Source organism: Pollicipes pollicipes, unplaced genomic scaffold (genome assembly GCF_011947565.3).
Source record: "Pollicipes pollicipes isolate AB1234 unplaced genomic scaffold, Ppol_2.1 Scaffold_7231;HRSCAF=8579_pilon_pilon_pilon, whole genome shotgun sequence".
Lineage (NCBI taxonomy): Eukaryota > Metazoa > Arthropoda > Thecostraca > Pollicipedomorpha > Pollicipedidae > Pollicipes > Pollicipes pollicipes.
Window position 1 is genome coordinate 22,978,743 of NW_023597034.1, and position 16,848 is coordinate 22,995,590.

At 55.1% G+C, this 16,848-nt stretch overlaps 1 protein-coding gene across 1 annotated transcript in view; it reads left to right on the forward strand.

Annotated features, from left to right (window-relative positions):
- Positions 1-14,365, forward strand: part of LOC119109858 (putative chitinase 10) — a 35,473-nt gene extending 21,108 nt beyond the window's left edge. Inside the window, 24 exon segments of the mRNA XM_037233610.1 lie at positions 237-491; positions 844-993; positions 1,648-1,776; positions 2,082-2,264; positions 2,546-2,760; positions 3,284-3,419; positions 3,732-3,874; positions 4,351-4,536; positions 4,904-5,944; positions 6,410-6,545; positions 6,703-6,845; positions 7,133-7,645; positions 7,678-7,713; positions 8,348-8,560; positions 8,907-9,098; positions 9,509-9,640; positions 9,860-10,083; positions 10,423-10,556; positions 10,803-11,014; positions 11,373-11,508; positions 11,816-11,958; positions 12,242-12,427; positions 13,206-13,331; positions 13,618-14,365. Of these exon segments, the coding sequence (XP_037089505.1) occupies positions 237-491; positions 844-993; positions 1,648-1,776; positions 2,082-2,264; positions 2,546-2,760; positions 3,284-3,419; positions 3,732-3,874; positions 4,351-4,536; positions 4,904-5,944; positions 6,410-6,545; positions 6,703-6,845; positions 7,133-7,645; positions 7,678-7,713; positions 8,348-8,560; positions 8,907-9,098; positions 9,509-9,640; positions 9,860-10,083; positions 10,423-10,556; positions 10,803-11,014; positions 11,373-11,508; positions 11,816-11,958; positions 12,242-12,427; positions 13,206-13,331; positions 13,618-13,782 (5,129 nt within the window). The 3' untranslated portion in view covers positions 13,783-14,365.
- Positions 14,366-16,848: the final 2,483 nt, after the last annotated feature.

Sequence of the window (16,848 nt, forward strand, 5' to 3'; positions counted from 1 at the left end):
CAGGAGCCCGGGAGTTGGGGTGTGTGTCTGGAGCTGCAAGGAGGACGGAAGGTGGGGTGTGTCTGAAGATGCCAGGCTTAGTTCACACGTAAGCCAGACATGGCCAGCGTATGCTGCTGTCAAACAATTCATGTGGGATCACGCAAGGTCACTCAAGCGTTGAACACGTAAACCAACAGACTTCCACAAATGATCTCATGTGTGTTCTTATATGCCGAATCTATCGTCCTCAACAGTTAAAGGAGAGACGGAAGAGATGTCACCAGAAATGGCTGCAAGCAGTTCTACCGAGAATCCCAGCACTTCCACCGCTCCCTCGACTACCACCACGACTACCACCACGACTACCACTACCAAGCCCACCACAATGACCACCACTATGACCACCACAACTAAGAGGCGCACCACGGTCGACGACGTGACGATGGCTCCCGCTGAGAAGCCCATGACAACCTCGGAGAACATCCCGAGGACTGAGAAATGCGAAGATGGTAAGATGTCCGCCGCTTAGATAGTACCTTGTTGCACTTGATTCTGCTCAAGTGGGTTCTGTTCGAGCGTAGCAGAAAGCATTGAAACTTTGTTCTTTCTTTCTGCTTATCATGCAATTCACGCACATCATGTAAGTATGCATACAATCCTCTGCATGATATCATGAATGGTGTCGCGACTTTGGAAACACTTGGTATCAGCAGCCGTCGTTAAAGCCCTCTGATTTTCCTCTCTGCTTTCGCTTCGCTGGGACTGGGGCCGTGGCTACCTCCTGATCACAGATCCAGAAGTGTCGCGAACACAGAGCCCGGCAGAGTGTCCCCGCTCTGACGCCGCCTGTTCCGTCTGCAGGCACCTTCAGTCCTATCCCGGGCACCTGCCAAGCGTACAGCTGGTGTCTGGGCGGCGAGAAGCTGACGCAGCAGTGTGCGCCAGGCCTGGTCTGGAATCAGCAGCGCCAGATTTGCGACTGGCCGGAGAACACCGAATGCAGCTCGGGGGGTGAGTATACTGACGGCGCACGCCGGCCGTGTCACCGTCACGCCGGCCGTGTCACCGTCACGCCGGCCGTGTCACCGTCACGCCGGCACGCTCCGGCCGAGCTGTCTCGGTCAGCGAGGCACTTAGGCACCGTCTTGCGAGGCACTTGACAACCGGACCGAACTCACCGTGCAGTAGATCCGGAGAGCGTATCAGCACCGTAGTGACTTTGGTGAGCACGTGGTATGCCTGTTGTTATTTTCGTAATGCGTCTTTGGTCCCCTTCAACGATTTCTGTGTCATTTGTTGTGAGGAAGCAGGAGGCGTGAGGAGATACTATAGCGATTCCCATATCACTGTAGTGGTAGTGTTGTATGGGTTCCAAAAAGGAACGGCAGGTACAGAGCCGCGTATGGAGAGTAGATAAACGACTGCGAGGACAACTATCATGTGAGGCGACTGAAACATCACGAGGCGGAGCATTTCCCCACGAACGAGAAGAGTGTCAATCCGTACGGGGCATGTAGTGTGACCTCTTCCTGCCACCCGACACCTGTTGCGTGACCTCTCCCTCTTACCCGATACTTCCACCGTACTGGAGGTGCTTGCCGTCGGCCGACGGCGCCGCCTGGCGACTCCACCGCGCTGACATCCTGCCGCCGCCTGCCTGCACAGGTGGCGCCACCATGGAGACGCCGTCGGCCATGACTACGGCTTCGGCCCAAGATCAGAGCACGACCAGTGCGATGACAGCCACCGAGAAGCCGGCCATGCCCGACACAGGAATGACCACCCGCGACCCGTGTAAGCGGAGAGTTGGACTCGGATACCGATATCGAAAGGAGACCCGCGCGTTACAAAGTGCTTAGCGTAATCCCGCCGGCGATCATTTTCATTAGTCTCTCGAAAATCAACTCAGATCAGCAAACAAGTGTCTGTCGGGTGTGGTGTCGCTGCCAGGAGCACCAGGTCATGTGTTGTGAGTCGCAACGACCAAGCGGCACCCGACGGCATCACGCCTCTCAAACTCAACCCCGCGCTGCAGCACTAGGCGTTAAAAGTGCCCACGACGTCCACTGGTGTCCCCTCACCAGCACCTCCTTTTCCAGCCATGTACAAGGTGGTGTGCTACTTCACGAACTGGGCTATGTACCGCCCTGGCACCGGCAAGTACACGCCAGAGAACATCGACCCCAGCCTCTGCACGCACATCGTGTACGGCTTCGCCACCCTCGACTACTCGACCCACAAGATCCGCATCTTCGACCGCTGGGCGGACATCGACGAGCCGAGTAAGGCACCGCACTCTCGCGGTCACGGCACCGGAACCGTGCCCCGGTTCGGGGGAGGGGGTGCTTAAGTCATCGCAAAGCTGAACGGTCCGGATGGGGCGGGCGGTGATATGCGACAAAAGCTGGCGCATCTGCCGTGTGTCGCGCCCGAACGTACCCTGAATGCGATTGATGTTGTTTAAGGAATTTCTGACAGGTGGTCCCATACAGACACTCCCCTCCCAAAGCGAACATCGGCACTCTCAGTGTGGGCGATGCAACTCATCGCGCCGACTTCGCAGACATGATGTACAAGAAGGTGACCGATCTGAAGAAGATGGGCAAGAAGGTATTGATCGCGCTCGGCGGCTGGAACGACTCCATGGGCAACAAGTACAGTCTGCTTGTCAACAACCCCGCGTTCAGGAAGATTTTCATCGACGACGTCCTGGAGTTTATCAAGGAACATAACTTTGATGGTCTCGACCTTGACTGGGAGTACCCCAAGTGCTGGCAGGTGAGATAGCCTTGCTACCCACAGCTGCCGAAGACTTACTAGTGCTAGGGAGAGGAAATGTTAATGTAGCAAAGAAAAGTGCAGTGCGTCTTGTCACTTAACGTGACTTCGTCTTGCGCTTGTAATGCGCCACTGCTCACTCTCTTGTGCTCCATGTAGTGTTCGTTTTCCATACTGATCTGTAATTAATTAAGCCGATCTGGTGCCATCCCTGTAGTGAGCCCGACACCGCTAGCCTGTCTGGTGCCAACCCTGTAGTGAGCCCGACACAGCTAGCCCGTCTGGTGCCACCCCTGTAGTGAGCCCGACACAGCTAGCCCGTCTGGTGCCACCCCTGTAGTGAGCCCGACACCGCTAGCCTGTCTCGCGCCACCCCTGTAGTGCGCCCGACACCGCCAGCCTGTCTGGCGCCACCCCTGTAGTGAGCCCGACACCGCTAGCCTGCCTGGCGCCACCCCTGTAGTGAGCTCGGCATCGCTAGCCTGTCTGGCGCGCGCCCTGACGTAAGCGAACTACTTGCCAGGTGGACTGCAGCAAGGGCCCCGACAGCGACAAGCCGGCGTTCGCGGCCTGGGTGCGCGAGCTGAAGGAGGCCTTCAAGCCGCATGGCTACCTGCTGTCGGCCGCCGTCTCGCCCAGCAAGCAGGTTATCGACAATGGTCAGTGACGGACACGGCGCCAAGCCGCGCACCACAATCGCTCACCCTCTGCGGAGAGCTACAGCTAAATGGCTGGGAGCAGCTGTTTGAAATGTATTTATGGCCGATGACGCTTATCTGTCACTAGGAGTTGAAATTAGGTGTAGTTCGATGCAGCGCAGTTGCTTGATCCTTAAGCCTCAACCGTACGGCTACCGGCACATCATGCCACTGTCGTGGACGCAGTGACCCGTAGAAGGGTCGCCTATCTAGAGCCCGAAGCCGTCATTTTCCGGGTTGGCTGCCGTTTATCTGTGATGCACCGCTGCACAGGGTATGACGTGGCCGAGGTCAACAAGTACTTGGACTGGATCGCCGTCATGACGTACGACTTCCACGGCCACTGGGACAAGAAGACCGGACACGTGGCACCTTTCGAGGCCCATCCTGAGGACGACTACGACTACTTCAACGTGGTGAGTTGCCTTCTGAGGGCATCGAAGCAGTACAACGTCCTATGAGCATGCCTGCTCTTCAAAGAGAAGGGGCAGTCGTACATGTAAGATGCAGCTATTTCTCGCCGTTGCGGCCGTTGCGAAGCGCACAATTTCGGCCCCCCCCCCCCTCCTCCACGATTGCCGCCGCTCTGAAGCGTAACCTTTCTGCCGCCCCCCCCCCCCCCCTTATGAAATGCTGGAGAGTACTTTTTCAGTGTCATCGTGTTGGTGGGAATCTGGGAAGTCCGGTGCCAATATATACACATAAAACATCGCAAGTATCATCAGTGGTATTGTTGCAATGACAGACGTCGCATACTTGATAACTGCCTTTTAATGGCGTACAACAGTGGTGAAGAAGCGTGTATTGCGCTTGTCTGCCGCTATATTCGGATTCTGCGATACGGAAACCTGCCGACCCGACCACCCCACTCAGCGAAGCGTTCTCTCCACAGAAATCAGCCATCGAGTACTGGATCGAAAAGGGCGCCGACGCCAGGAACATCGTGATGGGCATGCCGTTGTACGGCCAGTCCTTCACGCTGACGAGCGCCTCCAACAACGGCCTGAACGCGCCCATCTCGGGTCCGGGCGCGGCCGGCGAGGCCACCCGCGCCCGCGGCTTCCTCTCCTACTACGAGGTGATAATTGCGGAGGTCGGACGACGCCCACACTGGCGCCGGATGCCGGAGAGCTGTGAACTGGAGCGCAGGCCTCGACGTCGTCTGCCCATGCATGCATGGGGGTTATGTATCATTACAGTACACTCGCATTGGCAAGTGGTGGTGTGGTAGAGCAATTAAATCACCTTGCAGTCACTCTGGAAATTTTGCAAAGGATGTCATTTAACAACTACTGTTCTGGAAAAGCAATACGCTTTGTGCGGTGGGCACCGTCCTGACTGGGGGGTGCGTGAATAGAACGGATTGCTGGTGCCCAGCTGCGGCGCGGCTCAACTCTGTTTCGGCACTGCGTCTGTGCTGAGACCCGTTCTCCGTCTGTTGCCAGATCTGCAAGCGCCAGCAGGAAGGCTGGACGACGGTGCAGGATCCGCTGAATCGCATGGGACCGTACGCCTACAAGGGCAACCAGTGGGTCTCCTTCGACGACGAGGCTTCCATACGGCGCAAGACTCAGTGGATCAAAACGATGGGCCTTGGCGGAGGCATGATCTGGGCGCTCGACCTGGACGATTTCAACGGCGTCTGCTCACAGAAGAAGTACCCGCTGCTGACGATTATCGCGGACGGCCTGCTGATGAACACAGCCGGAATGGGAGGCGAGACCATGGGTCCTGGATCCGCAGGAATGGGCGCTGAGAAACCAGATATGGGCGTGGAGAAGCCAGATATGGGTGCCGAAAAGCCGGATATGGGCATGGAAAAACCAGATATGGCTGCCGAAAAACCGGATATGGGTACGGAAAAGCCAGATATGGGTGGTGAGAAACCGGACATGGGTGGTGAAAAACCGGACATGGGTGCTGAGAAACCGGACATGGGTGCTGAGAAACCGGATATGGGTACTGAGAAACCAGATATGGGTATGGAAAAGCCTGATATGGGCACTGGGTCTACGGACATGGGCTCCGGTACGGACATGGGCGCTGAAATGTCCGGGCCGCCTGCACTAGGTCCGTTCGGGCCCGCGGCTGAAGGCGAGTACAAGGTGGTGTGCTACTTCACCAACTGGGCCTGGTACCGGCCCGGCGAGGGCAAGTACAGACCGTCCAACATCGACCCTGACCTCTGCACACACATCATGTACGGCTTTGCCGTGCTCAACGGTGACCAGGGCATCATACGGCCGCACGACAGCTGGGCCGATCTCGACAACGAGTTCTACGCCAAGGTGACCGAGTTCAAGAAAAAGGGCATCAAGGTGATTCTGGCGCTGGGCGGCTGGAACGACTCCCGTGGTGAGAAGTACAGCAAGCTCGTCAACAATCCGGATCGCCGCAGGCGCTTCGTGGAGCAGGCGGTGGAGTTTGTGACGAAGTACAACTTCGACGGCCTCGATCTGGACTGGGAATATCCCAAGTGCTGGCAGGTAAAAACACGAGGCTGGCAGGAAGGTGGCCGAGTGCATGACGGGTTGTGTTTCAGGCAGGTGTGATGGACCTGTTTCAGGTCTGATAGTGGCCTCATTATAGTCTCACGGAATGTTTGAGACCAGCTGGCAGCACGGGCCAAATAAGCGCACGAAGATGATCCCTTTGAATCGCGTTAATTTGCACAAATCGCATCAGTCAGTTGTCTGCCCCGTCATCGTACGACGTTAAGCCGGAAAAAAATATCGGGCTAAGCGATGGGTGGAAATCAGCGACAACAGTCCCAATAATGAGTCCATCTGCCATCGTTCTCGCTACAGTTCTGGAGTTTTGCGTACGAATAGACGCGTGCATTCGTCATCGTAAGAAAACAGAAAATGCTCCGTCTGCGCTGGATTGGGTGTGTCACGCATCAGCGCAGTGGCCCGCTGCGGTAACGACTGACCCGATGTGCTCCCCGTCAGGTGGACTGCAGCAAGGGTCCCGAGTCGGACAAGACAGCATTCACGGCCTGGATCCGTGAGCTGAAGGAGGCGTTCGAACCGAAGGGCCTGCTGCTAACCGCCGCCGTGTCGCCCAACAAGAAGGTCATCGATGCTGGTACGTTTTAGGGATTGTTAGTGATATCGATTGCCATGGAAATATACCAAACTTTAACCTGCGGTATACGTTGTGCATGGACACACAGATCCATATTGTTTGGTGGAGCCCGACTTAGACGACTTAATTTGGTGCTGACGTGTGCTCTGCGGTGCAGGATACGAGGTGCCCATGCTCTCCAAGTACCTGGACATCATCTCGGTGATGACGTACGACTACCACGGCCACTGGGACAAGAAGACCGGACACGTTGCCCCCATGTATGAACACGCCACTGACGAAGTCAAGTATTTCAACACGGTAAGGCTTCTTGTTTTTACTTCGATTCCACTAGCTGTTCATGCGGCTGAACGGGACGCATTACACAACCTGGCATGCACACGGGGTGCTCCCAATAAAATTGGATAAAAAGCGAGATGTGACTTATTTTGGCAGGTGTGAAAACTACCATATTTTTGCATGTCACTTATAAGAAAACTAATAAGAAACTAATAAGAAAAGTAGTTGACCGGCAGGTGACGCCGGGCCCCGTAAGATTCTGAGGGTTCCAGCACTGCGCACATCCTGACCTGTCACCCACTCGGCAGGACTTCACCATCAAGTACTGGATCGAGCAGGGCGCTGACCCCAAGAAGATCGTGATGGGCATGCCGATGTACGGCCAGTCGTTCGGCCTCGCGGACACGAGCGTGAACGGACTGAACGCGCGGGCGTACGGCAAGGGTGAGGCCGGCCGCTTCACGCGCGCCGGCGGCTTCCTCGCCTACTACGAGATCTGCCACAAGATCAAGACGCAGGACTGGACGGTGGTCAAGGACCCCAAGCTGCGGATGGGCCCGTACGCCTACCGCGGCAGTCAGTGGGTGTCGTTCGACGACGTGGAGACGATCCGCTACAAGTCCAACTACGTCCGCCACATGGGTCTAGGCGGCGGCATGATCTGGGCGCTCGACCTGGACGACTTCAGGAACCGGTGCGGCTGCGAGGCGCACCCGCTGCTCAAGACGATCAACCGCGTGCTGCGCAACTACCCGGAGGGCCAGTCCTGTGAGGTTGGCGGAACGGTGGTGCAGGCCACCGAGCCGCCGCCTCCGGGCGAGGTGGGCCCGGAGGGCTGCCACCACCACCACCTACCACCACGCCGAAGCCTCCGCCGAAGCCACCCGCGGTGAGTCAGCACGAGGGACCGGAAGGAACCAGGAGAAACTGGAGGGGACTGGGAAGGACCGGGAGGGATCGGGAGGGAGTAAATGGGACCCGAGGATGGGGAAGAAGCGAGAGAAATCGGGAAGGACATGGAGACCCGGGAGAAACCGGGAGGGACCAGCAGTGACAGGGTGGCGGTGTGCTGCAGCGGATGCAGGGGGAAGAAGGCGTTATCTTCATATATTATTAGAGCTGGTAATATGGCTGCCGTCACCGAACACAGCAGTGTGGCTGTGCTGGGGATGGGCTGCTGTCGACAAAAACAATTTATCTGTACAAGGCATGGGTTTGCTAATAAGAGTCTTACTCTTTCCTCACGTACCTCTTAGACGATCCATTCCACACTGAGTGCATGCAACAAGTGTTATACCGTACAGCCGCCCATACGCATTTCAATGTTCAGCATATATTACGATGCTGTGGTGATCCTGCGCTTCAGCGTCAGCTCACCCGAAACTGGTCCCCGCTGCCCAGCTCTTCACCCGACACTGGTCCCCACCGGCCAGCTCCTCATCCGACACTGGTCCCCGCTGGCCAGCCCCTCACCCGGCACTGGTCCCCGCTGGCCAGCCCCTTAACTGTGTGCGCGCTTGCAGACCGGCGGCTCCTGCAGCAACCAGGGCGAGTACCGTCCTCACACCGACTGCAACAAGTACCTCCTGTGCAACAACAACGAGTACCTCATCATGCCGTGCCCGCCGGGCCTGCACTGGAGCGCGCAGGCGGAGATCTGCGACTTCCCCGGGAGTGCCAAATGTGAAAGGAAGAAAGAAGAGGCTGCCACCGAGCCGTCAGACACCTCCACCACTGTAAGTGTAGGACGCAGCTAACTCACGTCCCAGACCCAGACCGTGACTTCCAGGAACGCCGATCTTGGCCGGGGGCGGAGCTCAAAGACCAGTTCATGATCTGGTGTATGGCGTTTGGACAGGTTTATTGGCAACTTAGACGGTTCGCAGTGCATGTGGGTGGCAGCAATGTTTAGTGGTGAATGTCTTGCTCGCTCGTTTGAGAAAGGACGTGGATTTCAGTGTTATTACTAGAGTAATCACACAGACAATTTAAACGCCAACATAGAGTACGCCACGACTTATACCACATATACTCCTTAACATTTTTATGTGGCGTCACTTAAACTAAACACGATGGTTACAGCTGGAAGGAAAGGTGGAACCGACGGGGAATGACCAGACGTCTAGCAAATCTCCCAGCACTACTACTACCACGTCCACAACTACCACCTCCACCACGTCCACAACCACCACCACGGAGAAGGCCATGGTTCCTGAGATGACGACGGAGAAGGTGGAGATGACAATGAAGCCGTCTATGCCTGGAGGACAGAAGGTATTGCCTTTCATTGTGTGCTGCAGGGATGTGTATCAGGGAATCTCGTCTTACTGTATAATGAACCCAAACATACGTTTGTTTACAGACTGGGGTTACGTCCAGAGCTGTTACACCGTAAACAAGTCGTTTTGCGCAGACAAGAAGCAGCGTGTTCATTCATGTCACTTCTGCAACTGCAGCTGTGGAATAAATTATTCCAGCTTCTTGGGTTAATAATAAGTTTGTCTTAGCACTCCAGAACCCGCATGTAGTCAGGAGGCATCCGCCGCCGTACGCCGACGGTCTATGGGCGCTGACATCGTAACTATCGCGTCCCCACTGCTGAGCTGACGGGCCGCATCTGCTGACTGCTGACGCACTGGCCGCGTCTGCTGACACGCGCTGACGCGGCGTGGTGTCCTTCCCAGGAGCTGCAGTCTGGCAGCAAGTGCACGCAGGAGGGCGGCAAGTTCCCCAGCGTCGAGTGTGACAAATACTACACCTGCGTGCACGGCTCCCTGATGGACATGTACTGTCCTCCCGGCACCCACTACAACAGGGTAAGGGCACGAGCGGCACCTGACGCAGGCTGTTCTCGGACGAGGCGAGGGCCTGCTTCCAGTGTTGATGGTGACAGTATTAGTTTGTTGATTTCAGTGCAATTGATCAGAGCACAAGCCAGCCCAGGCAGGACAGTCTCCTGCTTCCACGCTGGTGTGCATGACCGCCGTAGGTCCATGTGGCCCCCCGCTGACGCACACCGTCTCCCATGTGCACAGGAGAAGACTCAGTGCGACTGGCCGGCGTCGGCCAAGTGCCCGACGGCTGGCCAGACGGAGAGCTCGAGCTCCGGCTCTGGGGGTCAGACCATCACCAGCCCGGCCCGGCCTGGTATCACGGTCACCACCACTCCGGCGGCGCCCACCACCAGCACGGAGCCGGGCATGACCCAGGACACCGGCTACAAGGTGGTCTGCTACTTCACCAACTGGGCCTGGTACAGGTGAGCGGCGCCGCGCGAGAGGCTGGCGTGGTCGTCAGGAGGGAAGCGGAGACGTCGCCGAGAGGGACGTCCGCTCGAACGCGGTCGCGTGTTCACCTTCAATGTATGGCTGTATTGGCATCGTATCAAACGCCAATTCATGCAGTTCTCTGCGCGGTAGGTTGCACTTCATTTGACTGCGTTAAATGCAAAATGTTTTGGCTCCTCCGCATGTATCAGGGCTTAGTTTGTCTTTGTTTGGTGTCCGCTTCATAATAAGCATGAGCATTATTAATAAAAACATAACCGCGTCGGATAGTGAGTGGCGTGATCAGTTCTGTGGGTGCCTCTCGTCCCCAGACGCGGCAAGGGCAAGTACACGCCTTCCCGGATCGACACCAGCCTCTGCACCCACATCGTGTACGGCTTCGCCACGCTGCATCCGCAGACGTTCACCATCAAGACGCACGACCCGTGGGCCGACATCGACAACGGTGAGGCCATCTCCGGGCGCGCCGCCCGCACGCTGACACGCGCACCGCCATCGCGCGTCGCTGACTACCGCGCGAAGCCGACCCGCTCACGATCCGGTGCTTAGTCCTGACCTCGCTCGTTATGTGCTGTGGCTTGGCTCCCGTCCTGATCTCGCCGCTACACGAAGGTGACCGTTGAATACGGTAACGCAACTGTGGCTGTTGTGTCGGGCCGCTCGCTGACGTGCTCCCCTCCGGCGTCGGCAGAGTTCTACACCAGGGTCAGCGGACTGAAGTCTGATAAGGTGAAGGTGCTGATCGCGCTCGGCGGCTGGAACGACTCGCTCGGCAGCAAATACAGCGTGATGGTCAACAGTCCTGAGAAGCGGCGTCGCTTCCTCGAGTCGATCATCGCCTTCATCGAGATGTACAACTTCGACGGTCTCGACCTCGACTGGGAATACCCCAAGTGTTGGCAGGTAAGGACTCGTGCTTGGCCGGAAGAGAGGCAAGAGTGCGACGAAAAGCGTTTTGACGAAGCGGCTGACACCGAAATGGTTCCTGTTGCCCGTGGTCATTGTGTAACGGATAGACACAGCAGATGCGTTTGGCATTTGCTGTTGCAAGGAACGCGACGACAGTAGCCGTTTCTGCAGAAGGCGTTGCGTTGCGCGACATTTGCCTGCCGTGAAAATTGCTGGCTCTCTCCGACCCATTCGTAACTGCCCGTTACGAGAACAGCCAGCAGCCCAGCCCGCCCTAACCCGTCCGTCCCAGGCGTTAAGTGTAAGTCGCTGGCCGTAAAGACAACCGACCGCCACGCTCCTGCCCCATCAGGTGGACTGCACTAAGGGCCCTGATTCGGACAAGACGGCCTTCACGGCCTGGATCCGCGAGCTGAAGGAGGCGTTCGAGCCCCGCGGCTGGCTGCTCACCGCCGCCGTGTCGCCCAACAAGAAGGTCATCGATGCCGGTCAGTGGGCGGGGTGATGGCAGCTCGGCAGTGCCGAGCGGCGATGAGCGGGGTGATGGCAGCTCGGCAGTGCCGAGCGGCGATCTGTCCACACGCGCGAAGCCGGGCTCCTCTCGCAGGCCCGGCGTGTCGGCAGCGGACTTGTTGTCGGCCTACAAATGTAATGCGGTACTAACGTGACCTCTCGTGGCTGCATTTGGTTGGTACTTTTAATAGTGACACAAGCAAAAGTCACGAATTTAGTCGGCCATGTAGCGTTTCTGATCCCCACGATACAAACGCCAACCAAGTGGTGGTTGTGATGCAGGGTACGAGGTGCCCATGCTGTCCAAGTACCTGGACATCATCTCGGTGATGACGTACGACTTCCACGGCCACTGGGACAAGAAGACCGGACACGTCGCTCCCATGTACTACCACCCCGAAGACGACATCTCGTACTTCAACGCCGTACGTACCACACCCAAAGTCACGTTTCTTGACAGGAATAATGTCATGTGATTGTAATGATCCTGGCTCATTTAGACAACCTACCTCCGTTTCATGTCTGACGACACGTGATTTGAAGTAAATCCACGACCCTGTCACCTTTCTACCTATTCAATGAGCCATCTGCTCCTCTGCAAACACAGCGCGGCGCCATCACCGCCGTTGGCTTGCTCAGCTTCCACGCAACACGTCCCGCGTGGTCTGGTACCGCGTGGTCTGACGGACCGGGCGTCCGCCTCCGCAGAACTTCACGATCAACTACTGGATCGAGCTGGGCGCGGACCGCAAGAAGATCGTGATGGGTATGCCCATGTACGGCCAGTCGTTCGGTCTGACTGAGGCCTCCAAGCACGGCCTCAACGCCAAGTCCTATGGCAAGGGCAAGGCCGGCAAGTACACCCGCGCCGCCGGCTTCCTCGCCTTCTACGAGGTGAGTGGCAGCGCGGCTGGAGATGAACCATCTCAGGCAAACAAGATTGTGACGTCATGAGGATCAGGGGCGTGGCAGCGCACAGCTAGCCGCCGTGATCTTCAGACTAGGATGGGAGATCGTACTGCTCTGTGTAGCTGGCGGAACTGAGCCAGACAGTCGCTTGGTGTGTGCCATCCGAGACCTGGAGTGGCTCGATGAGTTGTTTGGGAGCTTACCGCATTGATCGTGCGCTGAAATATGTCTGGCTCGTGTGAAAAGACACATGGATGGTAATCGGTCCTTTTATGGGAAGATCGCTCTTTTCTCCCCGCCATGCTGTGACTGAAGCATTGAAGACGCACATATGTGCATTTTTATGCGATTTTGTTGTTGAGTGAAGGTGTTTTGCAGGCATTTAATGTAGCATTGAATGCTGCCCAATAATATTTGCAGCCTGTACCGGTATGTCAGAAACTCCATTCGACCATGACGAATGAATCCGTTGCAAAGAGAGCTCAAGTTCGTATGAGCTCTGCTCTACAAAAACAGCTTCCAAGATTTTTACTAGATAAACAGACGTGCTGGAGCCCCCAGTGTATCCCAGGATCTCGTAAACATAGAGCCATGTGAGATCATGTATCCAGTCTTGGAATCAAAGTACGTGTCTAGCAATAAATTGTTTCTTTTAATTCGCAATGTCGCGGTGTTTAAATTTTAAAGCGGACATCTGACTTCGAGGCATAGATTGAAAGTGGGGATGTGCCAAACGCAATTAATGGTCCATATTTTCCCATAGATTTGTGAGAAGGTGCAGCATGAAGGCTACACGGTCGTCAAGGATCCGGAGAACCGCATGGGCCCATACGCCTACAGGGGTCAGGAATGGTTCTCTTACGATGACAGGAAGATGATTAGACAGAAGGTAAGGAGGCACTTTGGTATTAATCGTGCACCAGTGCAACTCTGCTTCATCCGAAATAATGCTTAAGTGCCCTAAACGCTGCGCAACGCGTGTTTTGCCACGGTGTGATCTGGATCACAGCTGCTCGGCTGTTTGAAGGTGTTGGAATCTTATCACTAATATCACAGTTGCTCGGTTGTCCGAAGGTGGTGAACTCTTATCACCAATTTAGTCTCTTCCTTACCTTTCAGTATTATGCCAATTAACCGCGACCCTGAACTGATTCCGAGCGTGTTTCCGTTTTCAGTCGCAGTACATCAAAGACATGGGCCTGGGCGGCGGCATGATCTGGGCGCTCGACCTGGACGACTTCCGCGGCACCACGTGCGGCTGCGAGCCCTACCCGCTGCTGCGCACCATCAACCGGGTTCTGCGTGACTTCTCCATCCCGGAGCCGGCGTGCGACGCGTAGACGGTCGGCCGGCTGACCTCAGGAGAGCGGCAGTCTAGTGCGCGCCGGCTCCCCTCATCCACACTTGTCCGTGTGTGTCAGGGCAGTCTCGTGAGCACCGGCTCCCCTCATCCGCACTTGTCCGTGTGTGTCAGGGCAGTCTCGTGCGCACCGGCTCCCCTCATCCGCGCTTGTCCGTGTGTGTCAGGGCAGTCTCGTGCGCACCGGCTCCCCTCATCCACACTTGTCCGTGTGTGTCAGGGCAGTCTCGTGCGCACCGGCTCCCCTCATCCACACTTGTCCGTGTGTGTCAGGGCAGTCTCGTGCGCACCGGCTCCCCTCATCCACACTTGTCCGTGTGTGTCAGGGCAGGCTCGTGAGCGCTGGGCGTCGCACCGCCGGGTGGTCCGGGCGGGACGGCGACCGCGAGATATGTGAGGCATTCATCATTTACTCAGCTGTTTGTGAACACTTTCGACATGGCACAAGTGGTGACTGTGTTGAAAAACAGTGGCATTAGCAAAGCAGGTGGTATTTAAGATTTGGACGGGCGGGTTTCGAATAAGTGTGTTTGCAGAATAATTGGACGCCGAGCTATATCATGACAGGCTACTGTGACTAGGAATTAATGTCTGTGACTGCTGCTTCCCTGGCGCTCTTTGTAAAGTGCGCATGGTGCCATGTTAAGATACTTGCATGTTTAGGTCCGTTGTAGGAAGCTTTAGGCTCAAAATGTCGCTGCAATAAACTTATATCTAAGCTTTGCACATGAAGGGTTTTAGGCCACGTTCCGCTACTGTTGTGTGGCCTACGGTAACCGTGATCGTTTGCAAAGAGGCGTTTGAAATTCAGTAATCAAAAGTGTTTGTGCTGTTTATGCAGTTTGAAGGGCATGAATAAACGCTGATGAATCATTAGCTTGGTTTTCTCTTTCCTCTCTCCTTGTAACACAGCGCGTGCACTCTCTGCAATGTGGTTCTTAAAATGTGATTTACAGATTACATCATGGATGAAATTCCACCGCAAAGAGTACCTTTGCTCGAAAACTAACCACTGCAAACATTACACATTTCACTGCAATGTAACGAAATATCTGCCTGCATTACCACGGAATAGTGTGCGTTCATTCTAGTCTTCAATCTCTTTCTTTTGGGAACTTCGCCATTTTGTGGAACCTGTTGAGCCGATATATTTGACATACGCCCTTTTCGGGAAAACAATATTAGATAGGGATCTGTTTTCATGCTCAATCTGAATGTTAAAAACGCAGGGTGAAACTCATGATTTGTTGTCGATGACATCAAATAGCCCTAAATTTTCACTTTGAGTGTATTTTGTTTCACCATCACGAGCCTAGTCGCTATTCCACGTCCGCGACGTTTATGTGTGGCTCCGCGGGACCAAAGACATGAACATAAAATGGCAAATCAGCATAATATTACGAAACAGCAAAAGTTTGCTAGGAAAGGTGACGGCTGAAATAAAAGGTGTCTGTGGAGTGGGATGGGACCAAACTAAGTACCAGTCGAATGAAAACTCGTGAAAAGTGCTTTAATTTCAGCGATGCACGACTTTGGGTTTGATGCATGGTGCATAGATTGTGCGTTGAATTCATGCGGATGTACTATAAATCAACGCTACATGATATGTGTATGTTCGAGTCAAAGGCACCTGCATTACACTTGGTGCCCACCGAGCACGATTCTTTTCATTTCAACTGTCGCGGCTGGACGGCAGACTTTAGCGCCAGTGTTTCACAAATTATGTCGAGCGGGGAATTGCTGAAATGGGTAGCATTCCGTGGAGAACGCGATGGAAAATACCAAGGGCGCATATAGCAGGTAAAGCCGTCTCATCTTCATCAGCGACGTCAGTGTTTGGGCCCTAACGTGGCTGGAATGAGAAATGAAAGGCGTTGGATGTGTGCGGAGAGGAGATGACACCCCGAGATCCCCGGGATCTCTACCAACACCAGAATAACAGGCATTGGATGCGTCCGGAGAGCAAATAATGGTGCCCCGAGATCCCCGGGGTCTCTATCAACACCAGAATAACAGGCATTGGATGCGTCCGGAGAGCAGGTAATGGTGCCCCGAGATCCTCGCCATTTCCATTGCAACCAATCCTAGATCAATGCGATCTCTACCAAAACCAAGATAACAGAGGTTCGTTTTCGTTTCTGGCCAGCTCCGGTGCGGAATACCGTAAATCAGCTGGCGGCTGCTTGGCCGGGAAGCCAAATGTGCTGCGGTGACTTTCTTGCCATGTTTGTAACGCTGCTTATGTTGTATTGCCCATATATATATATATATATATATATATATATATATATATAACTTAGCATGCTTATAAGCACGTTGAACTAACAGCGAGTAACCTTTATAGCCATATGCTTGTGGCGTAATAAAATGTCATGATTGAGACAAAAAGTGGAATGCTGTTAAACAGCCAATGTTATCCACTTCCCCACATTATATATAGAAACACTGGCGCAACGTCTGCATGGCAGGCAAAGTCGGCAGGTTACATCTGCCCGCATTCAATAAGCACCCATTCACCAGCACGAGTGTAACAAGGACTCTGAGAGGAGATACAGAACAGCACTGCCGGGTGGAAACTGGAATAGAACAGGAGGAGGCTAGCCTTCCTATGATATTTTGAATGGGAAAGATGTTGAAAACGTGTATTTTACTGGCTTTTTGCGGGAAACATGTCCCCCGGTAGGTACACCCATTGCTGCCATCGCCAATAGTTATGACAATATAATCACATCAACTGCCATCGCTAGGTGAGACGCAGGAGGAGGCAGCGGGCGGTCCCCCCGAGGAAGAAGAGGGGATCTACAGGGGAGAGGAAAGAGAGGGCACTCCCGCCGGAGAGCCCAGGAGGAGTCGCCGGTTGGTCAGACCACGTGTCTGCGACTTGTGCGGCGAGCGTCGATCCAATATGCGGTGTTCGCGCATGAACTGGGGGGAGTGTGAAGGGAAACCTTTATCTGGTGCGCGGCGGAGTGGGCGCAAGGGGCGAGGAACAGAGGAAGAAGAAAGGTTTTTGCGACAGCAGGATTGGGCAGGGAGAACGGCGAGG